Below are 22,542 nucleotides of genomic sequence, written 5' to 3'. Positions count from 1 at the left end.
GGCTTTCTGGTTAAATTTTCAGATTTTTCAGAACAAGATCTAAACAACCAGACAAGGAGAAGTACAGGTATGAGATCAGGTTGCAAGAACACGGCTTTGCTAGTTTGACTCCAATGATTGTTCATACCAGCAAGTTAATATAATTTCATCTTAGTCCTTTGACCATTAACAAGAAAATAGCTCGACTATGGATGCACACAGACTAAAATCAGCAACAGCATTATCTCATGAGATATGCCAAATTTAACTGAAGAAACATGATTAATACAAACTGAAATATAGCAAGTGCCTACAGCTAATGTGGTATTTCATCTGCTTTAATAGGTATCTGAGAATCCACTTCGTGCTCTATTCTATTGAAGGATACAACCCAGATTGCTTCAGTAAATGAGAGTTCTCTTTTTTTCTGGACTTGATGCTTACAGAAATGTAAGTAGTTCTTACCTTGAGCTCATCAAAACGGAGTGTAAAGTGAAGAATTTCTGCAAACTGCTTAGCAAGAGCCTGCTCTCGCTCCAGGTGTTGCGTTGGTGAATATGGAGTGCTTGTCAGGGCTCCCAACAGACCTCGCAATCCTGCCTCTTAAATGAGGAGAGTATTTATTAATGTAACTGCACCTGCCTCTTGCATCTCCACTGACTGATGCTCTATGCTAGACTTAAAATATACACATGCCAAAATACATAGTTATAAAAAAAGGGGCTTGATTAATTACTTCTGTGAGCTGCTGCTGTCATTTACTCATGAACTGCCATAAACACTAGCTCTAATCAGCACTTACAGCCACGAAAAACTTCTTGAGAAGTGTTACTCAAGCTTTGTGCACTTTTGAGTAAAACAAATGACCTGTTAGCAGACTGCTGCCTTGAAGGCAACGCAGAATTCAAGAGGTATAGAACTATGAGCAGAAGTCATGCTGTATTTGTTAAGATAAACTTATAACCCAACTTCCTGCTCACCATCTTGAGAAACACACCTCACCTCTGTAGCAAAGCATAACTTGCCTGCAAAAAGCTTCCACTTTTTGGACAACAAACTTTTCTTTGTGAGTTGTGCTAGTGTCCTGGTTTTGGCTAGGGTAGAGTTAATTCTCTTTCTAGCAGCCAATGGAACACCACGTTTGTGAGTCAGGATCAGAGCAATGCTGATAAACAAACTGATGCTTTCAGCTTTTGCCAAGCAGTCAAGGAATTTTCAGTTGTTCATATTGCCCTGCTGTAATGAGAAAGAGGGGACCACACAAGGGGCTGGGAGAGGACACAGCCAGGACAGGTGAAACTGGCCAAAGAGGTTATTCCATGCCAATTACATTGTGCTCAGCATAAAGAGGGGCTGGTGAAGCGAGGAGTGCACAGCTCCAGGACATGCAGTTTTGGGGATGGTCAGGTTCCGGGACAGCTCTGAGCTGTACGGTCTGATCTGTGCGGTTCAGTGAGAAGCTGCATCATGTGTCATCAATTCTGTATATTTTGCTATGAAGTCCTGTTACTGTTACCTCACTCTCTCTGCTGTCTCAGTAAACTGTCCTTATCCCAACTCACAAGGTTAGTTTTTTGGTTTACTTTTCCCTCCCTTCCCCACCCCCCTTTATTAAAAGTGGCTGCGTGGTGGTGCTCAGCACTCAGCTTGGGCAAAACCATGACAGTGAGTAACTGTCTAAAAGTGAGGTCACAACAAAGAGTTTGTGAAAAAACAAATCAAGTCTAATAGCTTTATCAGCTTAGAACCAGTATCAGTCAAGTTGCTTAAGAGGCATGTAATTTCCATAATTACTAAGGGGGTAAAGATGGTAAGTATGCTCTGTCCTCTCCCTTCTCAGGTATCAACCACAGCAAGTTTGCTTTCACATGAAAGGAGGCAGCAGGCAGATATAAATGAGATCCAATCCAGTGTATGGAAGGAATCTATGCAATATGAACTTATCATATACTAACGCAGGCTTGACTTAGATGTCATCATATCTGATTATGTCAAATGTACTAACTAATAAAGACAACCCCCCCAAGTTAATAGTATTCCACTTACCTAGTCTTTGAGAAAATTCATAGAATTTCTTTAGTTTGCCTACTAGTGGAACAACTGCACCCCATGCCTTTTCTTGCAGCTTCTCGTCATTGGGATGCTGTATTGCCTTAAATTAGAAAGAGGAAAAAAAGCATCCTTAGATTAAGAGTAACTCATGCACTACCAGGGGTAAAAAAACCAAACCCAAATTAATCTGTGCAGGGCAATTTAATGAGGAACTAATAATTAAAAATTCTACGTACTGACAGGTTTCCATTTGGGAGATAAGCCTGTACTAACCCATGTCTGTTCCAAAAATAGGTCTAAATACTTGTGCTGAAAATAAGTATCCTGAATAAGAAAACAACTTGGAGTATAAAGAAATTGTTAAAAATAAATATAGTAAAATAAGAAAATTTACATAATTTTAATTAACTAGATCTGGTTAACAACTTTATTGGGTTATCTCCAACCAAAAAGGTTTAGTGATCAAAGCCCCATCCTAATGCCATTACCCATTTCTGAAGAAAAAAATCCCATCAAACCAATTCAGGCTAAATAGTACAGTAGAAACATTTAAGCATAATCAACAACAAGCACCACCAAGACATGGTGTGCACCAGAGCTTTGAGGTATATAAGCACAGGCCTTGTCTTTGCAGTAAGCTTCCCAGACAGATAAAGCTTTAAGCTCACTGTCTCCAGGTGTTCAAGACAGAAACTAGACTACTTAGCAACTGAAAATTACTAAGAAAACAGAAATAAAAATGCTCATAACTATTCTGCTGCATCTTCAGAGTCAGCTCCTTGAATCCAAAATCCATTTCAGTCAGCCTGGGTCTGCGAGCTGCAGCACACTGCTCTCTGGTCCCCAGGAAGTTTTCTTCCTGTCATGCCTACCTCCTCTCAGGAGCATGTCTCTTCCGTCTTCCTGGGAGCTGCAGGCTTCATTGCTGGGACACATACTCCTGCCAGACCCTACAGCCTCCCTGCAAATATGCTCCTTTCTTGGAGGACAAATAAGCTATCTCCGCTCCTAAGGGGTCTAGGTGAGACAGTTACCCTCCTTAAACCTACCTTGTGAATTCAACTGAGACCAGAGAAAAACTCATGGTACTTTAAAGCCGAACAGCTGCGAAGAACTCAAATTCATCTAGAGCGATCAGAGACTCCCTCTTACACACCAGCATTTCTTAAGAGTTTGTTATACAAACTCCTCACTCCAGGAGCAAAGGGAGGATGTAGGGAAAGGGATTGAGAGTCTTTATTCCACACTTTCTTAAAGGTAAAGCAAAAACGGAGTAACTTCTCTTCTGTACCAAACATCTACTTGAGTAAATAAAAGCCAATTAAAAGGGATTAAAAATGAGACTACTTTTGTGTTTGGATTACCACACATCAGAATTCTCCAATTAATGTAGAAAAAGATGTTGACACAACTCAATATTGCCCTGTAGTCACACCACGCTCTTTCCAAATTCACCACTAACTCAAGAAGAGCTTATGTGGGAATATAAAGAAAAAAAATCAATACCAACAATTCCATAAAAAGTTTGAGCAGCATCATTTGCTGATACATATGTGCATTAATATTATTGAAACGAGTGACATCTGTTTCGCTGTTAAAAAGGAACATTCCAGAACAGAAATTCAAGACAGCAGTTTTAATAGACAACATGCTCTGCCAAAACAGCTCCTGCAAGCAAAGTTAAAATCCAGCAGTATTTGGTTAGGATCAGACAATGAACAACCACAGGTTGTGCACAATCATAATGCTCTAGCTCACCTCTCGTATTTCATGGCCAGCTCCTCTATATGACTGCAAGTCTTCCAGTATTCCTTCTGCATCCTTTAACACTACATTCACCTGATTATAAATTTCCTTTTCAGATTCTGTAGGTTGGGCATCTAAACAGTAGAACATATTAAATATATATATATTTTTAACAACAGTATGGAATTCAGTAGGCACACCACCACCTATGGGACAAATTCTTCATGCAGTAACTCATCAAGAATTTTCATTCTCTGAAGAGCTACTACAGCATATGATGAACTCAAAAAAAGTAACCCAATTCATTTTAGTAGCCTTTTAGCTTCATTTAACATCCCAAAAATTCACCTGGAATCAGTTCATCCTGACTTATTTATAACTGAGTCAGGAGAAGCAGCCATGACAATTCATCTTAATGACTATTCTACCAATCTCACCTGCCGAGTGCAGTACAAGCTCAATGAAGATGATTTAGGTAAGCACTCAAAAGACACCCTCCCCATAGGCACTACAGGGGATGGCTCACGCCCACTGCTATCCAGAATCACTACATCAGATTATTTTCCATCTTCCCTGCCTCCCATTTTCCTGGTTGAGAAAGGAAATGTATCTTTTCCTTTTAAATATAGCTAATTCTCAAAACATATTCTTTATTACACTACTTGCAAAAATCAGAGTTGAGAACAAAAGGACTTAGTGTTAACTTGTTCTCTTTCTTCTTTCCCTTCACCCCTCTTTTAAGGATATATACCATCTCCCAGATTTTCTGCCAACGAAGACTTTCAAGAGTGTATTTAATCATAATTTCAAAAGCAAGCTACACATATCTCTTTCAAATGATGTCATTCGGTAAGAAGTATGTTTTGAGAAGAACTGAAAAGGCTTTAACCTTTAAAAGTAACCACCTAGTATCTCAGACCTGGTTTACTTGATATCAGATTAATTCTTACTTGAAATTTCTGGTGGAAGCTAAACTATGAGTTTAGTTCCTTCTAGACTGATTAAAAAACAGTAACTGAGCTGCTGCTGAAGGTTTTACAAAAAAAGCCCACACATTTCTCTGTTTACACGGGCAAAAAACATTGTGAAATAATCAGGATATTTTAATCCAGGATTTCCAATGCCAAAAGTCAGGGTTATAACAATAAATTTGTTTTTATAGACAAACAAAAGCTATCTACGGATGGTATGTTGTCCAGATGGTTGTGCAGTTTAAAGGGTCTGGAAGGTCTTATTAAAAGTGCTTTTTCCATGATCCAGACGTATAACTTCCACTAATGATGGAAGTTAGATACACACTATTAAAAAGAAAAAACCCCTAAGAATCACAATATGCTAGTGTTACACGCTAGAAAAAACAAACACACGCTAAAAAACAGCTTGTATGAGGAGAAAATAAGTTGCACCATGCATTGCCTGTCTGGATTTTGCTGTAAGTTTTTCATAATATTTCTTATTTTTATGGTTTGACACAGAGAGAGTGGGCGTTATTAGCAAATATGCCTGTATGTAGACCTTGCAACAGTTTAACTGTGATAATTTGAGAATCATCAAAAATTAGCATAGGTAAAGAAAGCTGGTCACTCCTTCTTTATTAAGAAAAAATGTTTAAGAGCACCACATTGATTAGGCATCGAGTAAAAGCGGCCAGTGCTTTTCAGATCACCACAAAGGTCACATTTATAATTTTGAAAGCTGCTGAAGACTGCTGTAAGAAATGAAGACAAAAAAAATGAGGGAAAAGAGCAGACAGATAAGCACCAGTCGACTGGCAGCACTTCATGCACAAACATGAAATGCTATAGTGAAATACAGACTGAAACGTGAAGCTCTGTAGCATTCCAGATTGTGTTGTTAAATAATGCAATCAAGACTTGCCACTTGGATCGTCTCGCACAAGGCACATCTCTTGCCTGTTTAATTTTTCATGGCATTATTTCTTTACCTTCTAGTAAGGAGAGTTCATTTTTCAACAGAGGGCTGGGGAAGGGATGGCACAGCAGAAGGGCCCCCAACAACTCCTCCTCCTCCTCATCTCAAACCCCTCTGACAAGCAGAACAGATGTAGTACTGTGACCTTCTGAGTTTAGAAATGAAAATCATCTTCCAGATACGAATTAAGTGGACTTCACTGAACAGCTGCCTATGTACATCAACACCTTCAACACCTCTGTTAGTGTGATCACTTAGGGTGTGATCAGCCAACTACTGTATTTCATCTCCCCAAGATGTTCCAGGAAACCTCAAACAACTGTTTATACTTAACCCATTGGGGGGTGGTGGATTTTTTTGTTGTTGTTTTCTTATTTGTTTTGATTCTAACAAACTTAGAAATAGACACATTTTAAAATCCAGTAGGCACTGGATTATTTCTTTTGGTATGTATTTCGTTTTGGTGCACCTAGTCCTCCTCAGTAGAAGAAAGCTGTAAACCTGATTTGTCCAAATTAAATTCCTCTCCCAGCTGTAATTCTTCAGCATCTATAAAAGAGCTCAAATTTTAAAAAGTAAATCTTAAGTTCTGTTATATTCACTTCACTATATATTTAAGATGTATTAGGGTAGATTTTAAAGAAGCCTAGTACCAACTTGGTCAGAGAAATTGATTTATTTGCTTCTCAGGGCAGGCTAGAGCATTGTATTCTGGAAGATGGGGATGAAGGGAAAAGTTCCTCTTCCTAAGCATCACTGCAATGTTCAATAGACAGGAGGCAGCATTGCCACACTGCAGCATGTACCTGGGATAATATGGGACTTTCACTGGAGAATCACTAATTGTGGAACTCATCATCCTCAATGTGGAGTGCACAGAGCAGGACAAGGAGTCTACTTCTGGAGTTAAGTCTTGACAACCAAGAAAAAGCAACGCCAGGCATCCAAACAGCAGAGTGAAGGAGGGACAATGTCAGGGATTTCCCCTTTCCCTGGATGCAAGTTCTTGCTACAACTTTACGGCAAGGCTTTGCTGCTAACAGGCAGTGTTTTCCACAGAAAGAACAAGAACAGTAAGCACAGCCCACTGAAATGTTCTGGGGTTTCAGGCCAGCTTTCCCACGTTTAAATCCAATAGTAAGAAAAGCAAAGACTGAGGTCCCTCAGGTAAATGGGGAATTAATCTTTAAATTAATTTTAAATTTAATCAGAACATTAGTGCACTAGATACAAGATACATTTAGAGTTCAGAAAGTTCACAAGATAACGTGTTGAAGACAAAAGAGTAGACTTGAAACAGTATACAAACGCTGTTAGGTGAACTAAACGCTGTGGAAGTAGGACAACAAACTGCATGCGGGGAAACACACACATTTAGGGACTGTTTAAAAATATTTGTCTAGCTTACAGAACTGGTAAGGAAGAAATTTGGGGTTAAAAGTTTATAGCGCACAGCAAACTATTTAAACAGAGATTTTTCCCAGGGAAGAACTCATCAAGTAATCTGAAACTGGCTGGGACAAAACTCACAAGCAAGGGAGAGAAAAATCCCAGACTGCTAGAGATGAAATAATTTATTTATCTCTATCATCATCACTATGGAGAATGCTATCTTTGTGGCTCCTCTGAAACCTAGCCAAGTTCCTTGGAGGTAATGCAGAATACTTCCAGCCCTAGCTGGAGATCCCCATCTGCAACCAAAAGTACTCTGCATTTTAGCTACTATTCAAATCAGTAAATTTGGAAAGCATTTGCACCATGACAGCAATGACACCAACATAAAAGTTGAGCTGTGAGTTTCCCACGTTGTAGGTGGCTGGTTTATGTTACAATATTGTCCTTACAAAGCTGTGCATTTTCCTCTGCTAATGTTAATGTAGCACTGCAGACTTCAGCAGAATGCTTCTGTCAGCTATTTGTTTAATATACATCAGGTGAATGACAAAAGAAACGTAAGCTTAACTGTGTTATGGCAAGGAAAAGCCAAAATCACGTTATGTCATTTATTGGAACAGTTTTTTGCATGTACTCTGGTAGTCAATCACTGGAATCACCAAGATACATCTCTTGGAAAAAAAAAATAATTGTAGAAACCAGTCTAAAACCTTTCTAAATTGGGAGTTTGTATCTCTATAAAGCTTTATGGACATGGAATTTTTAGCTCTCTATGGCATTGTGCAAGAAACTTAACTTTGGACTGAGCAAGCTAGTTATGTAGGGATTTAGCAACAAAAGACTTCAAACTGTGTATTACTGGGCCAGGCGTAACATAGAATTGGCAAATTTGTTTTTAATACAGAGCTTACTTGCTCTTCCACATAAAACCACACCGTTAAGTATCACAAGATTAAGTGCCAAGTCTTGAAGAAAGATCTTGACTATGTCAGAGCCAAGATCCTGTCAAGGCAAGCTATCTGAAACAAGAGTACAAAGAAGCACAGATACACAGTATAGCAGCAGAAACAAACGCAGGACAGGGTCCAAAATGAATAAAGAACAGTCTAACAATTCAGCCATAATGTAAGTCACTTAATTTGACTGCGTATGTAAACATTTCATGTCAGCAACCTGCTTACTCTCATGCCAAATCTTGTTCATGCTCAAAACATGCACTTTAAACCAAAAGTGATAGCGAAACAATCACTATTTTTAAAAATAGCAGCAATTTTTATTGCAATTGATTTTACAATTGAGCCTCTGGTATCCAGTTAACCTGAAGTTAATTTAGTCCAATTAAATGGTCAGCATTTGCACATTAAGCTGGAGCTTCGTAACTCCAATATTGTCCCACATCAGTTCTCCCTGCTTCCCTAGGCTGAACCTCTTCCAATGATATGAGATCTGAAGTGTTTTTAAATATGTTTTGCTTTCTGACTTTTGAATGCAGCCCTTGATTGTCTTCTATTTATGACTAATTTGTGTGGCTATCATCTTATCCAGTAACAACAGAATCAGAAGAGACAACTGATAAAAATCAACAGCACAGTTGGATTTACACTTTAAATGTCACTAAAGCAAAAACATTCCTCCAAGCATTTGCTTTCACGTAAGAACTAATAATAACCAATTGCTAGTTTCATGAAAACACGACTGAGAGATAATTTGGGGGGGGGGGAAGATACAGTGAGTCTCAGATTATCTATATCACAATACTGCATTAATTTGTTATGCTATTCCACTGTATTTTATTACATGGTCAAAATGTACTTGAACATTAGTTTTCTTATTTTACGCTCAGTGATGTGCAGCTGAGTAAAGCAATAGCGTATCCCAAAAGAAAGTAATTAAACATGCATAGCAGCAGCCAACACTTACCTGCCATTCTTAGGCTGTATTATATCATGCAACAAAAACTAAAAGCAAGAAATACTAAGAATATGTGAACCTTCCAGAATGCTTGGCATTGATCAGACGAGCTATCTGTGTCTCCTTAGCAAAAGCAATTTCACCTCTATACCCTCTGAGCCCCCTTTTTAAGGAAGGATGAGGTTAACTGTCAAATTTCAATGCCAAATCAAATAAGGTTCACATATACACCTTGAACGTGGTGATGCTGGAGAGCTATGAATAGCTGTTGTGAGACAATCAGTATATGCAGCATTATTCAGCACACAGTGGCACACTGGAAGAAAAGCGTGTCAGGTTTCAAATTCAGCCCTTCCTTTCAGGTGTGTGGATCTCCTTGCAGTTTATTCTTCAAATAATTAAAACTCTTTAAGCAGGTTTGACTAAAAACTGACAAGAGTTTTAAATGAAAACAAGAGCTATATCAGATTTCAATGGCAAAATATAATTTGAAAGTCCTCTCTGAAGATTTTAGAAATGGAGGGTATTTTAAAGCAATTATTGCTTTTTACAAAAGTCTGCTAAACAATTATCCATAGCTCAGGCATGCAAAGCTGTTTAGAAGGATGGCAAAGTGAAAACATACATTTAATACATGACAAATGCAGTCTACTGCAGGCAAAGAGTAATAGATATATAAAATCATCTTCTCACTTTCAAAATCAAGGAAAAAATTTGGCCCCTGCTCAAGGTCTGTGCATGTCAAAACTTTTAGAAGGTTCCCCATGTTAAGGTACCTGCCAAGACAAGAATGAGAGAAAAGAAAATTTTCTTTTTATAGGAAGGAACAGCCCAAATATAGTTGATTGAAGCAGTGGGGAAAGAAGACCAGAGAGTTCCATCAGGCACGAACCCGTCCTTCAGGCTGCCGCCCCGAGGGGTGGAGGGAGACCCCCACCTCGAGGCCGTACAGCTGATGATCTCAGAGATGCAATGCAGCGTTCCTGTAAGAAGTGACTGTGTCACCAACATCTTCACAGCCTCTCCTTTGAGAAAGAGCAGAAGTCCGACTGAAGGCATCGCCAGTGACTAATTCTGTCCTGGTACACCCTAGCACCAGTGTCCTGAGCAGGAGTACCACCACATTGAGGGCTAAGTATTGTGTTTGCAACACGAACAGGGTAGACATGCTACAGATTTTTACCTGATGGGACACAAAGAAGGGAAAAGCTTTAATTTTGTCAGCCCATGTAATTTTGTCAGAAAGCCATCGTAGAAAATCACATCAAGATACATCATTCCAGTGTGCAGAAAATGCTAACACAGGTGTGCCACAGATCTTTCACACATGTTGCCCAAAACATTTGTGAAGCTCACACAATTCCACTTGGGACATCTGGATGTACAAAATGCACATTGACTGCACCATGAATGACCAAACCAGGATCAGGAATGATTTAGTACTCCCTGTGTAAGATAGGATTACAGCGAACAACTGCTCAGCACAGATTACTAAGGCATCCTGACAGAATTTTTTGTTTCATGATTACTTGATTTGCAGGCAGATGGATGGACATCACTGACCACAGAGACCCAAAATGACTAAGCACAAGGAAAGAAAATTTACACAGCAGCATGATGGTGGCTGGGCTACTACTGGAGGGGAGGGAAAAAAAATAAAGGAACAGGAAAAAAACTGCATGCAACTCTTTTGCAACTTGCAGATTTGCAACTGAGTCCCCTAGCCTTCACTGCAGCAGGTGTAAGCAACCCTACTTCTACCATGTCAAACACACCAGCTGTGAAGGGCCAAAAGACTTACTTTCAAAATCCAAGAAAAAATGTGCTGCATTGTGGTCTATGTCCCTGGTTAGCACCTTAATGAGATTACCCATGCCAGCAAACCTAAAAATAAAAATGGCAAAATAATTTAGTTCCAGCAACCATTTCCTGTTTTAAGTACACGCCTGGGGCTCACCAGAGCAGGGCTCCCGTCGGGTTCTGCACATTGGATTCATCACCTTCTGGTGGGAGGTAGAAAAAGTGCACTGTACAGCACATTTCCACTCCCCTTCTCCTCAAGAAGTGATTATTGAAAAAAACAAACACCTAAATGGTTACAGCTTTGACAAAAATGAAGATCTGAAATACTGGGTCTCTTTCACCTTTGTCTTAATTCATTTAAAGAATTATGTTACCTCTAAGCCTGAGGAATTGTTAAAGCCACTGTTACATAGGACAGAAGCAACCCAAAATGAAACGGATTTTTACTCTCCATAATTCAAACCAAATTTCATCAAGCCTCTTAGTAGTAGTCATCTGTGGCCAATGAACAGCTTTCCCCTTCAGATCACACAAAGTGATGAGTTAAACACAAGTTACACTTTTCCAAAACCAGGAGATAACCAAGTTGCAACAGTTCTTACTTTTGCTGTTACATCCCAGCTAAAAGAAATGGTAAGTGAAAGAAAACTGAATAGTTATTAGATTACTTGAGGTCAGATAAATTAATGGAACAGTTTCAAGCATTACCATAAATTTCAGAAATCAGTACCTCCAGCAGGACTATGAAAGCTGCTCTGCAGAACAAGGCAGCCTTTTCAAGGACCCTCCCATGTTTTACAGAGGCTGAAAACACACTTAAGAACTAGAATTCCTGGTATTTCAGGGCATATCGGAGCTGCTGCAAGGCAAAACAGAAGGCACTACTTGAAAAAATCCAATTTGAAATTAATGAAGTCATCAGTGGTTGGACATCCGCATTCCAACCTAAGATCTAAAAATCAAGTTTTGAATTTGAGCAACTCACCAACCTACCAGCGCACACCCTTCCTCCCTAACCCACCCCTATTTCTACCGTTACTGAAGACTGGTATTTACTCGGAAGGAGACAGCATGACAGTAAGAATCATTAATTTATTAGGAATCAAGGAAACTAAAGCAGTACAGAGGCAAAACAAATTGTCTAGAAAAACACATTTTCAGAACCTGTATTGCCAGATTTCTCCAGTTACTTAAGAGAAATGCAACAGGTGTGCAAGGGAAAAGCAAGCTAGAGAACAGCACAAAATTTATTTTTTATGATCTGCAAAATTCAGCAATAGCTCACAGAATCCACAGCAGCTAGAGAAAGAAGAGGGAATTAATCCCAGATTGTTGAAAACTACTCAGTCTTTCCTCCAGCAGCTAATTAAATTAAGCTTCACTTTTCTGTCCTAAGGAACCCGCTTTGACAAAGGGGTTGGACTTGCTCTCTTGAGACACCTTCCAAGCCCTACAATTCGTAGAATCATAGAATTGTAGGGGTTGGAAGGGACCTCGAGAGATCGAGTCCAACCCCCCTGCCAAAGCAGCTCCCTAGGACATATCACTCAGATAGGTGTCCAGACGGGTCTTGAATATCTCCAGAGAAGGAGACTCCACCACCTCCCTGGGCAGCCTGTCCCAGGGCTCTGTCACCCTCACTGTGGGTTGCAAGTATGTTTGGAAACAGGACCAAAAAAGCCTCTTAAATCCACTCCCCAACAACAAGGACATTCATAACCTGGAAAAAGCTGAAGTACAGAGGCATTCTTCAACAGGTATTTTCAAGAAGGGCGATAAAGAGCCAGAAATGCAAGCTGCCTAATGCTGATTGAGTCTGGACATTCAGATTTGAAAGCCAAACCTCCATCTCGTAAGTGTGGCCTTTGCAATTCCGATGTTAGCAAATGGCAAATGTGTAGCAGTGAATGGTGTTAACCACCTAAAGAGACCTCTAACTTACCTACAACTCTTGCTATGCTTCAACTCTAGCTCCACCATCCCCTCCTCCACTGAAACAGTTTCAATACCTCAAGTAAAGTTTTGCCTTTGATTTGGTATTAACCAGTCTCCTATAAGTTTACAGGGTCATGCCTGTGGTTTAAAAATTGGATGATGTCACTTCTAAAGGTCAGAGTAAGGTCAAACTTATACAGCTGAAATATTTTGAAGGTAAGTTCACAGAAGAACATCTAGCCCCTGCAGAACATGGTTCATTGAATCCCTACCACTTGCTAAAACAAGAAAGGGGTGGGGACTCAATTTTGCAACCCAAATACCTGAAATTCAGGCCTTCAACCCTCAGAGAAGTTTGCCATTAAGATAAAATTACTCCCAGAAAACAAACTGTAAGAAAGAGAGAAGCACAGTTAAAGGTTTGGCAGTACAATGAAACAGTAGATCTGGAACAAATTCAAGCAGAAGATGCCAGTGACCTAATAGTAACAGTTCAGTGAACAGCCTCTCAGAAAAGGAGAGAAACTGAAGATGATTGGAATGGATAAATTGAACTACGACAGCAACAAGATGACAACATGTGATATAGGAATACATTTCAACTCGCATCAACACAAAGCTGCATGAGCACTTGTTCATAAAGTTTGTAACAGACCCATTCCCTCGTGCATTTGGCACACTGAAAAAGTCTGGATAAACTGGAGTCATGTCACAGTTTTGTGTACAAGATAAGAGATCTCATTTGCTTTCTCAGCAGCAAGCATGTACTCAGTTTATATGGAGTGAACATAAATCGAGCAGAAGCTGGTCAAACAAAAGATTTTTGAAACTTCCAGCAAGATGAATTTTAACGGTTACTCCAGGATTTCAAGGATTCCAGAAGGTCTGCCATGTTTTAAGAACTGTGAGAATGACCATTCCTCTGAGTTGTAATCCAAAACGACTTTGAAGAAGAGGAGCTTGAAAACTCAATTTCAACAAAAGTTGAGAAGATACAATTGATCTAGCATTTCTTGGGAGGAAACTTTCTCTCTCTTTAGCATTCAAGGTGAAGAACGCAAGACCCAACAGATAGGAAGGAATTTTCTCTTCTGGTGAGGCTGAACACCTGCTTCTCGAGCTCTGAAATGGCCTTCTAGAAATGAGGCCATGGGGTCGCAGTGAGGAACTCAAGATGCATGGAAGCAGCTGCAGGACAACATGCCATGGCTCAACTTGGATGCCTTTACACTTCTGTATGTTATTTTGCTTTAAAAGGTATAGCTAAACAGCAAGAAGAGCTGACCTGTTGCCCTCAGAGGGAACCCTATAGAGGGGAAAATGAAAAGCCTCTTGGAAAGGTCAGCAACCTATGTATTCTGCTGATACAAAATCTAGAGTAAAGCAACATAGCTCAGAGATGCCTCTGGCTCCTGAGAGACCCAGATTTAGTAGAGGTCCTTGTTTTGGTCAAGATGGGTCATCGTTTATACTTCTCAGCCAAAATCACATTAAAATAGGTCCACTATTGGCTGTAACATTAAACAGGACGACAATCTTCACGTAAAAAAACAAAGAAAAAAACAGTCTACAAAGCCCAGCCTTTCGTTATCTTCAGGGACACCATCTGCTATTTGATGCCCTTTAATAGCATCACCAGCACAGAAGATTTTGGTGGTTGGTGACTAACCACCACAGTGGCATGCTCAGTCAGTACTGACTTGCCAAGCACCCTTTCAATTTCCTTGAAAGTCCACAATTTCAGCTGAAATAAGTAGAATTAATGTTTTAGAAAGTCAAATGTGGCTCCAACTAGCCCTGATGCTGAGCTATCATTATAATAGAATTAAGGTTGGAAAAGACCTCTTAAGATCAAGTCCAACTGCCAACCCAACACCACCATGTCTACTAAACCGTATCCCAAAGTGCCACGTCCAACATTTTTTGAACCCCTTCAGGGATGGTGACTCTACCACCTCTCCAGGCAGCCTGTTCCAATGCCTGACCATTCTTTCAGCTTAGAGATTTGCTGTCTAGTCAAGGATGTCTTCCAGCACTGACAGAATCCTTGAGCATGCTGCCATACCTGTCAGCTCCAACGCAAACAAGATTTGAGCCTGTCTAAGACCAAAGCTAATAGTCAGAACTTCTAATGACTGAGCTTTACACACTATAGTTGGGCTTTGTCCCAGAGCAAAAAAAAGCCAACTCGCAACATTGACTGGAGGTGACTTTTGTGGGTGGTAACACAGCTTCTGACCCACAATTGTTTTAGTGTCACTGGAACAACATCCACACTGAAGCTGTAAACCTTATCAGGAAGAATTATGCATATTGAAATCATCATCAAAATATTAACATCCCCAGGCTTAGGTGTAGTTTAGGTCACTACCTATTTGATCTTAAGAGGCTTCAAACTGTAAACCTCTGCCCAAATTTATCTGTCATTCTCACTCAGAATATAGTACACTTCCAAGCTTGCAAATTGCTTTTTTTCTCCCAGGGGTCTTAGTGATTTAAAGATTTTATTGTGCAGTGTCCAAAGGCAACTCATAAGGCAGACTGGCAGCATAACATTCAGTAAAAGCAACTTCAGAATCACTGAAATTTTCTCTTGCTATGAATCCAACATCATAAAATCATAATAGGAAAACAGACACCAGCCTCTGTCCAAAAACTGACTAGCCCTGTGAAGCTGCCCAGAATCCCTCCTGGCATGCTCTGCACTCCAGCACAATACTCGAGCCACGTGGAGCAGGTTATGGGAAATCAGAGTGCGAGCCAAGAACATGGTTTAAACTTGACCTACTTGCAGGGGAAGACATACGGAATGCCACATCTGATTACCATGATTTGGCCCATTACAGCCTTATGGGGTTGTATGATGTTGCGTGTGGTGTCATGATCAGACAAGCGGAAAGCAAAGGCATATTTTCAAAACAAGTCTTGCACGCATGCCCTTCATGCTGAAAACATCCCTGACACGTTTCAATTCCCCTCCACCCCCCAAGCTAAGCCCAAGGGAAATTTAATAGAAATATATGGTGCAGCTAAATTCAGTCCAGCACCAAAGGACCCTCTCACACCTGAAAGAGGAACTGTACATCAACAAGGATTTTGCTTGTAACTGGTGAACAGCTGGAAAGCTCATTCTTGTTAAAGTAGCAAAAAGACATTGGTGATTTGCTTTGTTCTATTGGAAGAATAGTAGGCTTTCAAACTCATTTAAACAAATAAATAGATGAAAAAAAAACATGCTTGTGACCACTGAAGAACAACTGCTTCAAGAAAATAACAGCTCACCTTTCGAAAAACCTAATCCCAAGAGTGCTTCTGTCGAAGCTCAGGACTGAACAGGATTATCCAGAGTATGAAAACAGCACTCCACAAAACCTCACATCCTTGCTCTGGAGTCTGGAGGAGAAAGTTAAGCCCAACACTGTATGGAAAGCACATCTAATGAAAGAGCTAACTTTCTCTTCCAGCGATAGAGTTCTGAATTTTCAATTGGTCCCATACATGTGGCATAAGCCTCCGATTCAGAGGTATTTTGGTAAAACAGTAAGTGAAAAACACTTACAGCATTTAAAGGCTAACATAGCACAATACTACAGTGCTGTAAAACAGAGTACTACTATGTAAACAAAAACCTAGTTGAATGTCTCCCTACACTGTTTCTTTAGAACCATAATCCTTTCAGTCTGGCAATCATTTCCAGGCTTACTGAACATTTTCTGCCTACAGTATCCAGCCAGCACCGGGAAGAAAGAAGAGCAAAACACAAACAAACAAACAAAAAGACAGTCAATAGGTGGCTCCCCACATCAGCCAAATCCAAGGACATCCTTAGCAACAGCTTTTTATGGAGCAGACAGCCTGTTGGATTCAGATTTAGTGTGGTTTGCTCTCCCAATCCAGCAGTATAGAATATATCTATCTAGAGGAAAAGAATATTGCTGCCCTCAACCTTAAAAGCTACAGAGTGCTGCAGAGACAGAAGCAGGCTCATAAGCGACACAAGAGTGTCTTAACGTTTTCCTTGGATATAAACATGTTTTCTGAGTCTAATGTACATTTGATGTATAATGTCTTCCTATAGCAGTGGAAAAGCATAGATACCCTCTCACACATTCTATTCCTACCACTGATATTACTGGTTTTTAAATTACTAAAAATATGCCAGTAAACAAAATCCCAATGTAATAAAATGCATTGTCCAGACAAGACATAGTTACAGGCAATAGTAAAAAAATAGGGGGGAAAAAATCGTTTTCAGCTTTATAATTAGGAATGAGAAGCTTAGTACCATTAACTTAAAACAAGTTAGACTGAGTAATCTGGTTTCATTTTCGGGACTCTCCATAGCTGAAGTAGCACTATGAATACAAAAGGTATCAGTTCAGATACCGACATCCAACTGCTGAACCAAAGCAAGAGAGGAAGTGGCACACCAGCCACCAGTTGTGCTTGAACCATGTGATTCCATTCATTGTTGAGCCTTTTGTTCCAGCAAAGATAAGCTTCCATCAGTTCATATGACACACTTTTAGGAAGGCCGGTGCACTGCTTTCCACTCCTGACATCTAGCGGCTACTCTTCCGCCCATCAGCTCATGAAGGATGAAAGATATGCAAGAAAATATCTATGTAGCTCAACTCCAGAGGCTTCACTCATCGATATTGTGTCTAAAAAGTGGGAAAAAACAGTTTATGGTGCCAGATAGAAAAAGGTTTTGTACTGGAAAGCAAGTATTCAGGCTTCTTAAAAGCCGTTTGAAGCTGATGTCAGTCCTTTTAGATAAACTGACTCTGACACAACAAACTGTTTCAGTTGAAATTGTACTGCCTTTGGGGTTTTTTTGAGATCACACACCATCAATAAAGTCTCCTTTCTGAACAAAACTGAATTCAAAACTTGTCATATCAGGAAAATGGAGGCATGCCAGGGAAAACAGTCTAGTGAAAAAAAGGCTCACATTCTTCAAAACCAGAATTGTAAAGCACGGTCAGGTCAGTGTTTATTCAGTCCATTTTTCCACTTAGAGGAAATCAAGGGAAAGGCACTGAAGAATCCAGTTCCTTTAGAAGAGGCAGTCTTAAAGCCTTGTTAATTTGGGAATATTTTAGTAGCACAGCTGACACTGAATAACTCATTTGACAGGAGCTACAATAAAATAACTAAGCATGCCCACACAAGTCTGGAATAAAACCCAATTTGTCTGGAAGGATTAGGCTTATTTTGAAAACAGAACTTGTATTGAGAAGGGGAGAGACTGTGCTCCAAAACCCTGCTCTGATTTATCCTTCAACAAGTAAGTGCATAGTTCCTCCAAGAGTGAATCTGAGGCTAAAGAATATATTAGATTGCATTCACCTTTTCTAAGTGACACAAGCTTATCATGCCTTCTAACTAAATTCTGCATAATGCTCTTTTTAATTCAATTACATTCCAACCATCAGAAAATAAAAAACAAACCCAAAACTTCTTTTAGTTCTGGGACATTTACATTTGAATTCTATCTGCACTTTGCTTTCTGCTCCAGTTTGAAGCCTTAAAAGGCTCTTGCAGTGCTTCAGCTCCTCCAATAGAGGTCAACACCCTCCACTCTGATCTCCCACAGAAAGGGAAGCTTGGAACCGGGCTGTTCAAGCTACCTTTGAGCTCTGGGAGCCAGCAGTTCCCTTCCAGCCCAAATAATGCATTTAGACGTGGACACTGTCAGGTAAACGGTAGTTGATCTTCAAGTCTGTCTTTTTTCAAAGCTAGCTGACAACGATCTATTCTTATCAGGTAAAGTAAGATGCAAAAAAGCATTTAACAGGAGATGAAGTAGATTTATAGACTGCTGCTTTATTATTTTACAGAAAGAGTTTTTTTACTCTACAAAAGATGGCATGCCTGTTTAAACTGTACTACCATGTTACTAAGAAAGCGTCTTATTCCAAGGATGTCAGCCTGTAATTTAACAGCTGCCAAGCTCCCATTTCCAAAAAAAGTCCCTAACAACAACAATAATTTGTGTAAGTCCTCCTCCTGCCAGGTTGAGTTTTCATATCAGTGTAAAGGAAAAAACAACCAACCATCCAACCCCCAAAAACAGAACAAAACCCCTCAAACCTTCAAGTGTTATCTAACTGCTAGGAGGAAAAACAATATCTCAGCCCCAAACTTCACTACAGTGTCCAGTTCAATTGATCTGCCACATTTTTAATTGGTATGTCATTTCTCTTCAAGTTTGTTTTATTTGCAAACGTGATTTTGTTTAAAATAGCTGAGTTCCCATCTCTAAGATCAGACTGCTGTATGTTTCAGTACCCAAGCTGGGCGAAGCTTGACTGCGGCTGTGACAAACAGCCAGGGTAATACTGCCATCTAATGTACTGGGATAAGGAGTACAATCCTCTGCACCACTCTTCAATACTCAAATTAAATGCTTTCTTTTAGTTTGACTCAAAACTGTTGCACCCCTTTAGTGTCTTGCCCTGAAAACCCCACATTGTCAATATTATGACAAATTATACAGTCATCAAGAAGCTGATGGATATAAATACTCATTGACATATTCTACCTCAAGGGATCTTTCTGACATGTCATAGCACTAAACCACAACCCCTGTGTGTATGAACCTGATGGACTGTCCATCTGTGAGTTCAGTTCTGTGACACAACAGCTCTGAACTACCAAGGAGGAAGGGAAGTCCCATGGCCTTCCAAATCTCATAGCTGGAAGGGAAGTTTTCCTTATTTCAGGACAGATTTCTGATTATTCTGCAGAGTTTCCTTTTTCCAAGGCACTGGTCAGACAGACCCAGACTACGGTTGCAGAACACGGAAGAGTAATGAAACACATCCAGTTACTGATGGTACAACTGAACCACACTCCTTCCCAATTCATCCACTTTCAGAAACAGTAACAAGAGAAGCATTAGGCAGGAGCATAACATTGGTCTCTACATGGTTGCTTGCTTCTTTAAAACTTTCACAGGAGTTTTCTTGAGAGACCAAGGTTCTACAGCTGTCTGTTATTTCCAGTTTCTTCTTCACACAGCCTCATGAAGCACACGAACAACTATTTTTATCACATCTGCATAGTTTTTCTTGTTAGAAAGCAAGAATAAAACCAAAGAGAACCCCCTCAGACCACACTTGTCTAGACTCCTTTAGCTGTGTTAAATCTGATTATCTTCATTTCATCTTCCATCCCTCCCCATGTATCTCAAGTTTGGGGTTTTTTTTTAGTCTAGTTTTAAAGTGTCCTGTAAGATCTAAACCTATCTATTTTTATCCACCTACTGGAAGTATGGAGGAACATTTGCTAATCTCCAGTGATATTATACAATCTAGAATTTGTAAAGATTAGTATTTCCAGCACAGTTATGATTCCCTGCACTAGTCCATCTGTGAATTCTACAAGTCCCTCTCCTCTTGTCTCACAAGGAGTTTACAGCAGTTCTTGGGGGAAAACAGGTACATACGTGGAGTAGGAAATAATTAAAGAATAGTGAATGTTTAAAAAAAGAAAAAAAAAATCACATCTGTCTCAGAAAAACCTGACCTGAAAATAGTTACAAGAGTAGAACCATGAAATATGCTCTCTCTGTTCCTGCTCTTCCCTTAGTATCTGCTCACATTTGAAGGTTCAGGTTACACTGGACTTTAGAGCTTTTTTTTCCCCAGGTTTTAACCTTATTCAGAAAGCAATAGCTAGTTCAGTTTGGCCCATTCTGTGAAGCTTAACTAAAGTTTCTGATAGCCTCCAGATCTTTACCATTTTAGCTTACTGGTGCTTCCCCACTGGAAGTGCTGCCTGGGCAGGGCTGCTGCCAGCCCCTCCAAGCTCTTCACACTGGCAATGCCCAGCTGGCTTAAGACGCTGCAAAGGATTTGGCAGCTACTTTGTCTCAGCACAGATGGAAACAGTGAAAGCATCTGCACCTAAACTTTAGTGGATACCATCACCTTGGTTTATCAACATTTTCCCCCCGGTACCTGAACACTGCTGATTTGACGCTTTCATCATCAGCTGTAGCTGTTGACTGGGCAGCCTTCGTCCTTCTGCAGGCACCACCATTCCCAGCAACGCCCCTTGAGCTTTGCTGGGTGACTCACCTTCCTGAGCAGAAGCAGCACTGTTTTTAGTAGAGTAGTAAGAGGGGGGCGTGGGGTGTGTGTATGTGAAAGGATGAGTAAAACCAACTGCACGCACGCAGAGGGAAGACAGTGATTCCTAGAGACTGTACTTGGTGAGTGTCCAGGTTTCGGTCAGGATGGAGTTAACTTCTTTTGTAGCAGTGGATGGAATGCTGTGTTTGAGAGTTAAAATGAAAGCAGTGCTGATAACACCCTGATGTTTTTAGTTGTGGTCAAGCAGCCAAGGACTTCTTCAGCTCTTCATATTTCTCCATTAATGAGAAAGGAGGGGCGAATCCAGGACAGGTGACCCAAACTGGCCAAAGAGAGTATTCCATGCCAATTACGTCATGCTCAGTATAAAGGGGGGCTGATGGGAGGAGGAGCAGGAGGCTCCAGGAGGCGTGGATTTTGGGGGACGGTCAGGTTCCGGGACGGCTCTGGGTGGCACAGCCTGAGCTGTGGGTTTGGTGAGAAACTGCATTGTGTATCAACAGCTTCATATATTTTTTGCTCTAAAGTCCTGTTAGCATTGTTAGATTTTATCTTTCTGCTATTTTAGTAAACTATCCTTACCCCAACCCACGGGCTTTTGGTTTCTTGGCTTTGAGGGTGTTATTTGCCCCTTCCTTTTCCCTTCCCTTGCCTCACACACACACACACACACACACCCTTCTCCCCCTCCTCTTTAAAGAGCAGGCAGCTGTGTGTATCTCGGCTCTCAGCTGGGGTGAAACCACGACAGTGAGGCAGCCCCATGGTCTGACTCCGGTTAGTCTGACACTGTACCCTTTGCAAACGCACACAAGGGCATCAATAAAAGTGCACTAGTCACATACACTTGCCCATTACTTTGGAAGCAAAGGCTAGCACTAAATGAAAAAAGTACCACCACTGATGGCACAGGATGTTTTTCTATTGTTGTAGCTTTGGAAAATATTGCTGTATGCTCACCCAGTTCCTTGACTCATTCCATAACACTCGAGAGGCAAGGCAGTAGGCTAAAAGGACTGTTGGTCTGGCCCAGCATTGCCATAACCTCTCCTAAGAATGACAAAAATGCAGTATGATTCTCATCAAAACCAGTGATTCTCTGAAAGAAGTTTTTTTAATACATCAATCATGCACTAAAATACAGGTCAATTATTTTAGTAACACATTTACAAGGTCATATATTCTCAATTCCTGAATGGAGCATTCAAATAGCTTTGGACACCACACTTGGAAATGTTTTCCACTACTGTCAACAAAACTGATGACCAACCAATTTAATCAGCTCCTTGGAATTCAAAGGGCTTTTTGATAACTAATCAGAAATAGAAGAAAAAAAAATCCTACCTCACATCAAGTGGCCTTACCCGCCCAGTCTGATGGCAGAGAGTTAGCTATGCTGGTGCAGCACAGTAAACATGAAGTATAGCACACCCACGCTAGGCTGTAGCTTAGGTGACAAGTAGCAGGTTATAGAACTAAAAGCTAAAAACCTTCACTTGAGCACATGCTACCTCTTCAGTCTTACAAGCTGGTCCAAAACACTGGTTTCTGGTGTAAGGCATCTAGCTGAGAAAAGAACTGAAATTACACAGTAACTTTAGTAAAGAGACTAAGAAAATAAGACTATCAGAACATTCTCTCCCCATTCAAATCTTCCAAGAAGTTTAAGCGCAACCTTCCAGGATAA

At 40.3% G+C, this 22,542-nt stretch overlaps 1 protein-coding gene across 1 annotated transcript in view; it reads right to left on the bottom strand.

The window, feature by feature from the left end:
- Positions 1 to 22,542, bottom strand: part of CYRIB (CYFIP related Rac1 interactor B) — a gene marked incomplete at its 5' end in the record, with an annotated part of 76,923 nt that overhangs the window by 5,791 nt on the left and 48,590 nt on the right. Inside the window, 3 exon segments of the mRNA XM_084279706.1 lie at positions 445 to 581; positions 2,026 to 2,131; positions 3,790 to 3,911. Of these exon segments, the coding sequence (XP_084135832.1) occupies positions 445 to 581; positions 2,026 to 2,131; positions 3,790 to 3,911 (365 nt within the window).

This window comes from Gallinula chloropus (genome assembly GCF_964237585.1).
Source record: "Gallinula chloropus genome assembly, chromosome: 2".
In the NCBI taxonomy this organism is placed as follows: domain Eukaryota; kingdom Metazoa; phylum Chordata; class Aves; order Gruiformes; family Rallidae; genus Gallinula; species Gallinula chloropus.
This window is presented reverse-complemented; position numbering and strand designations above follow the sequence as displayed.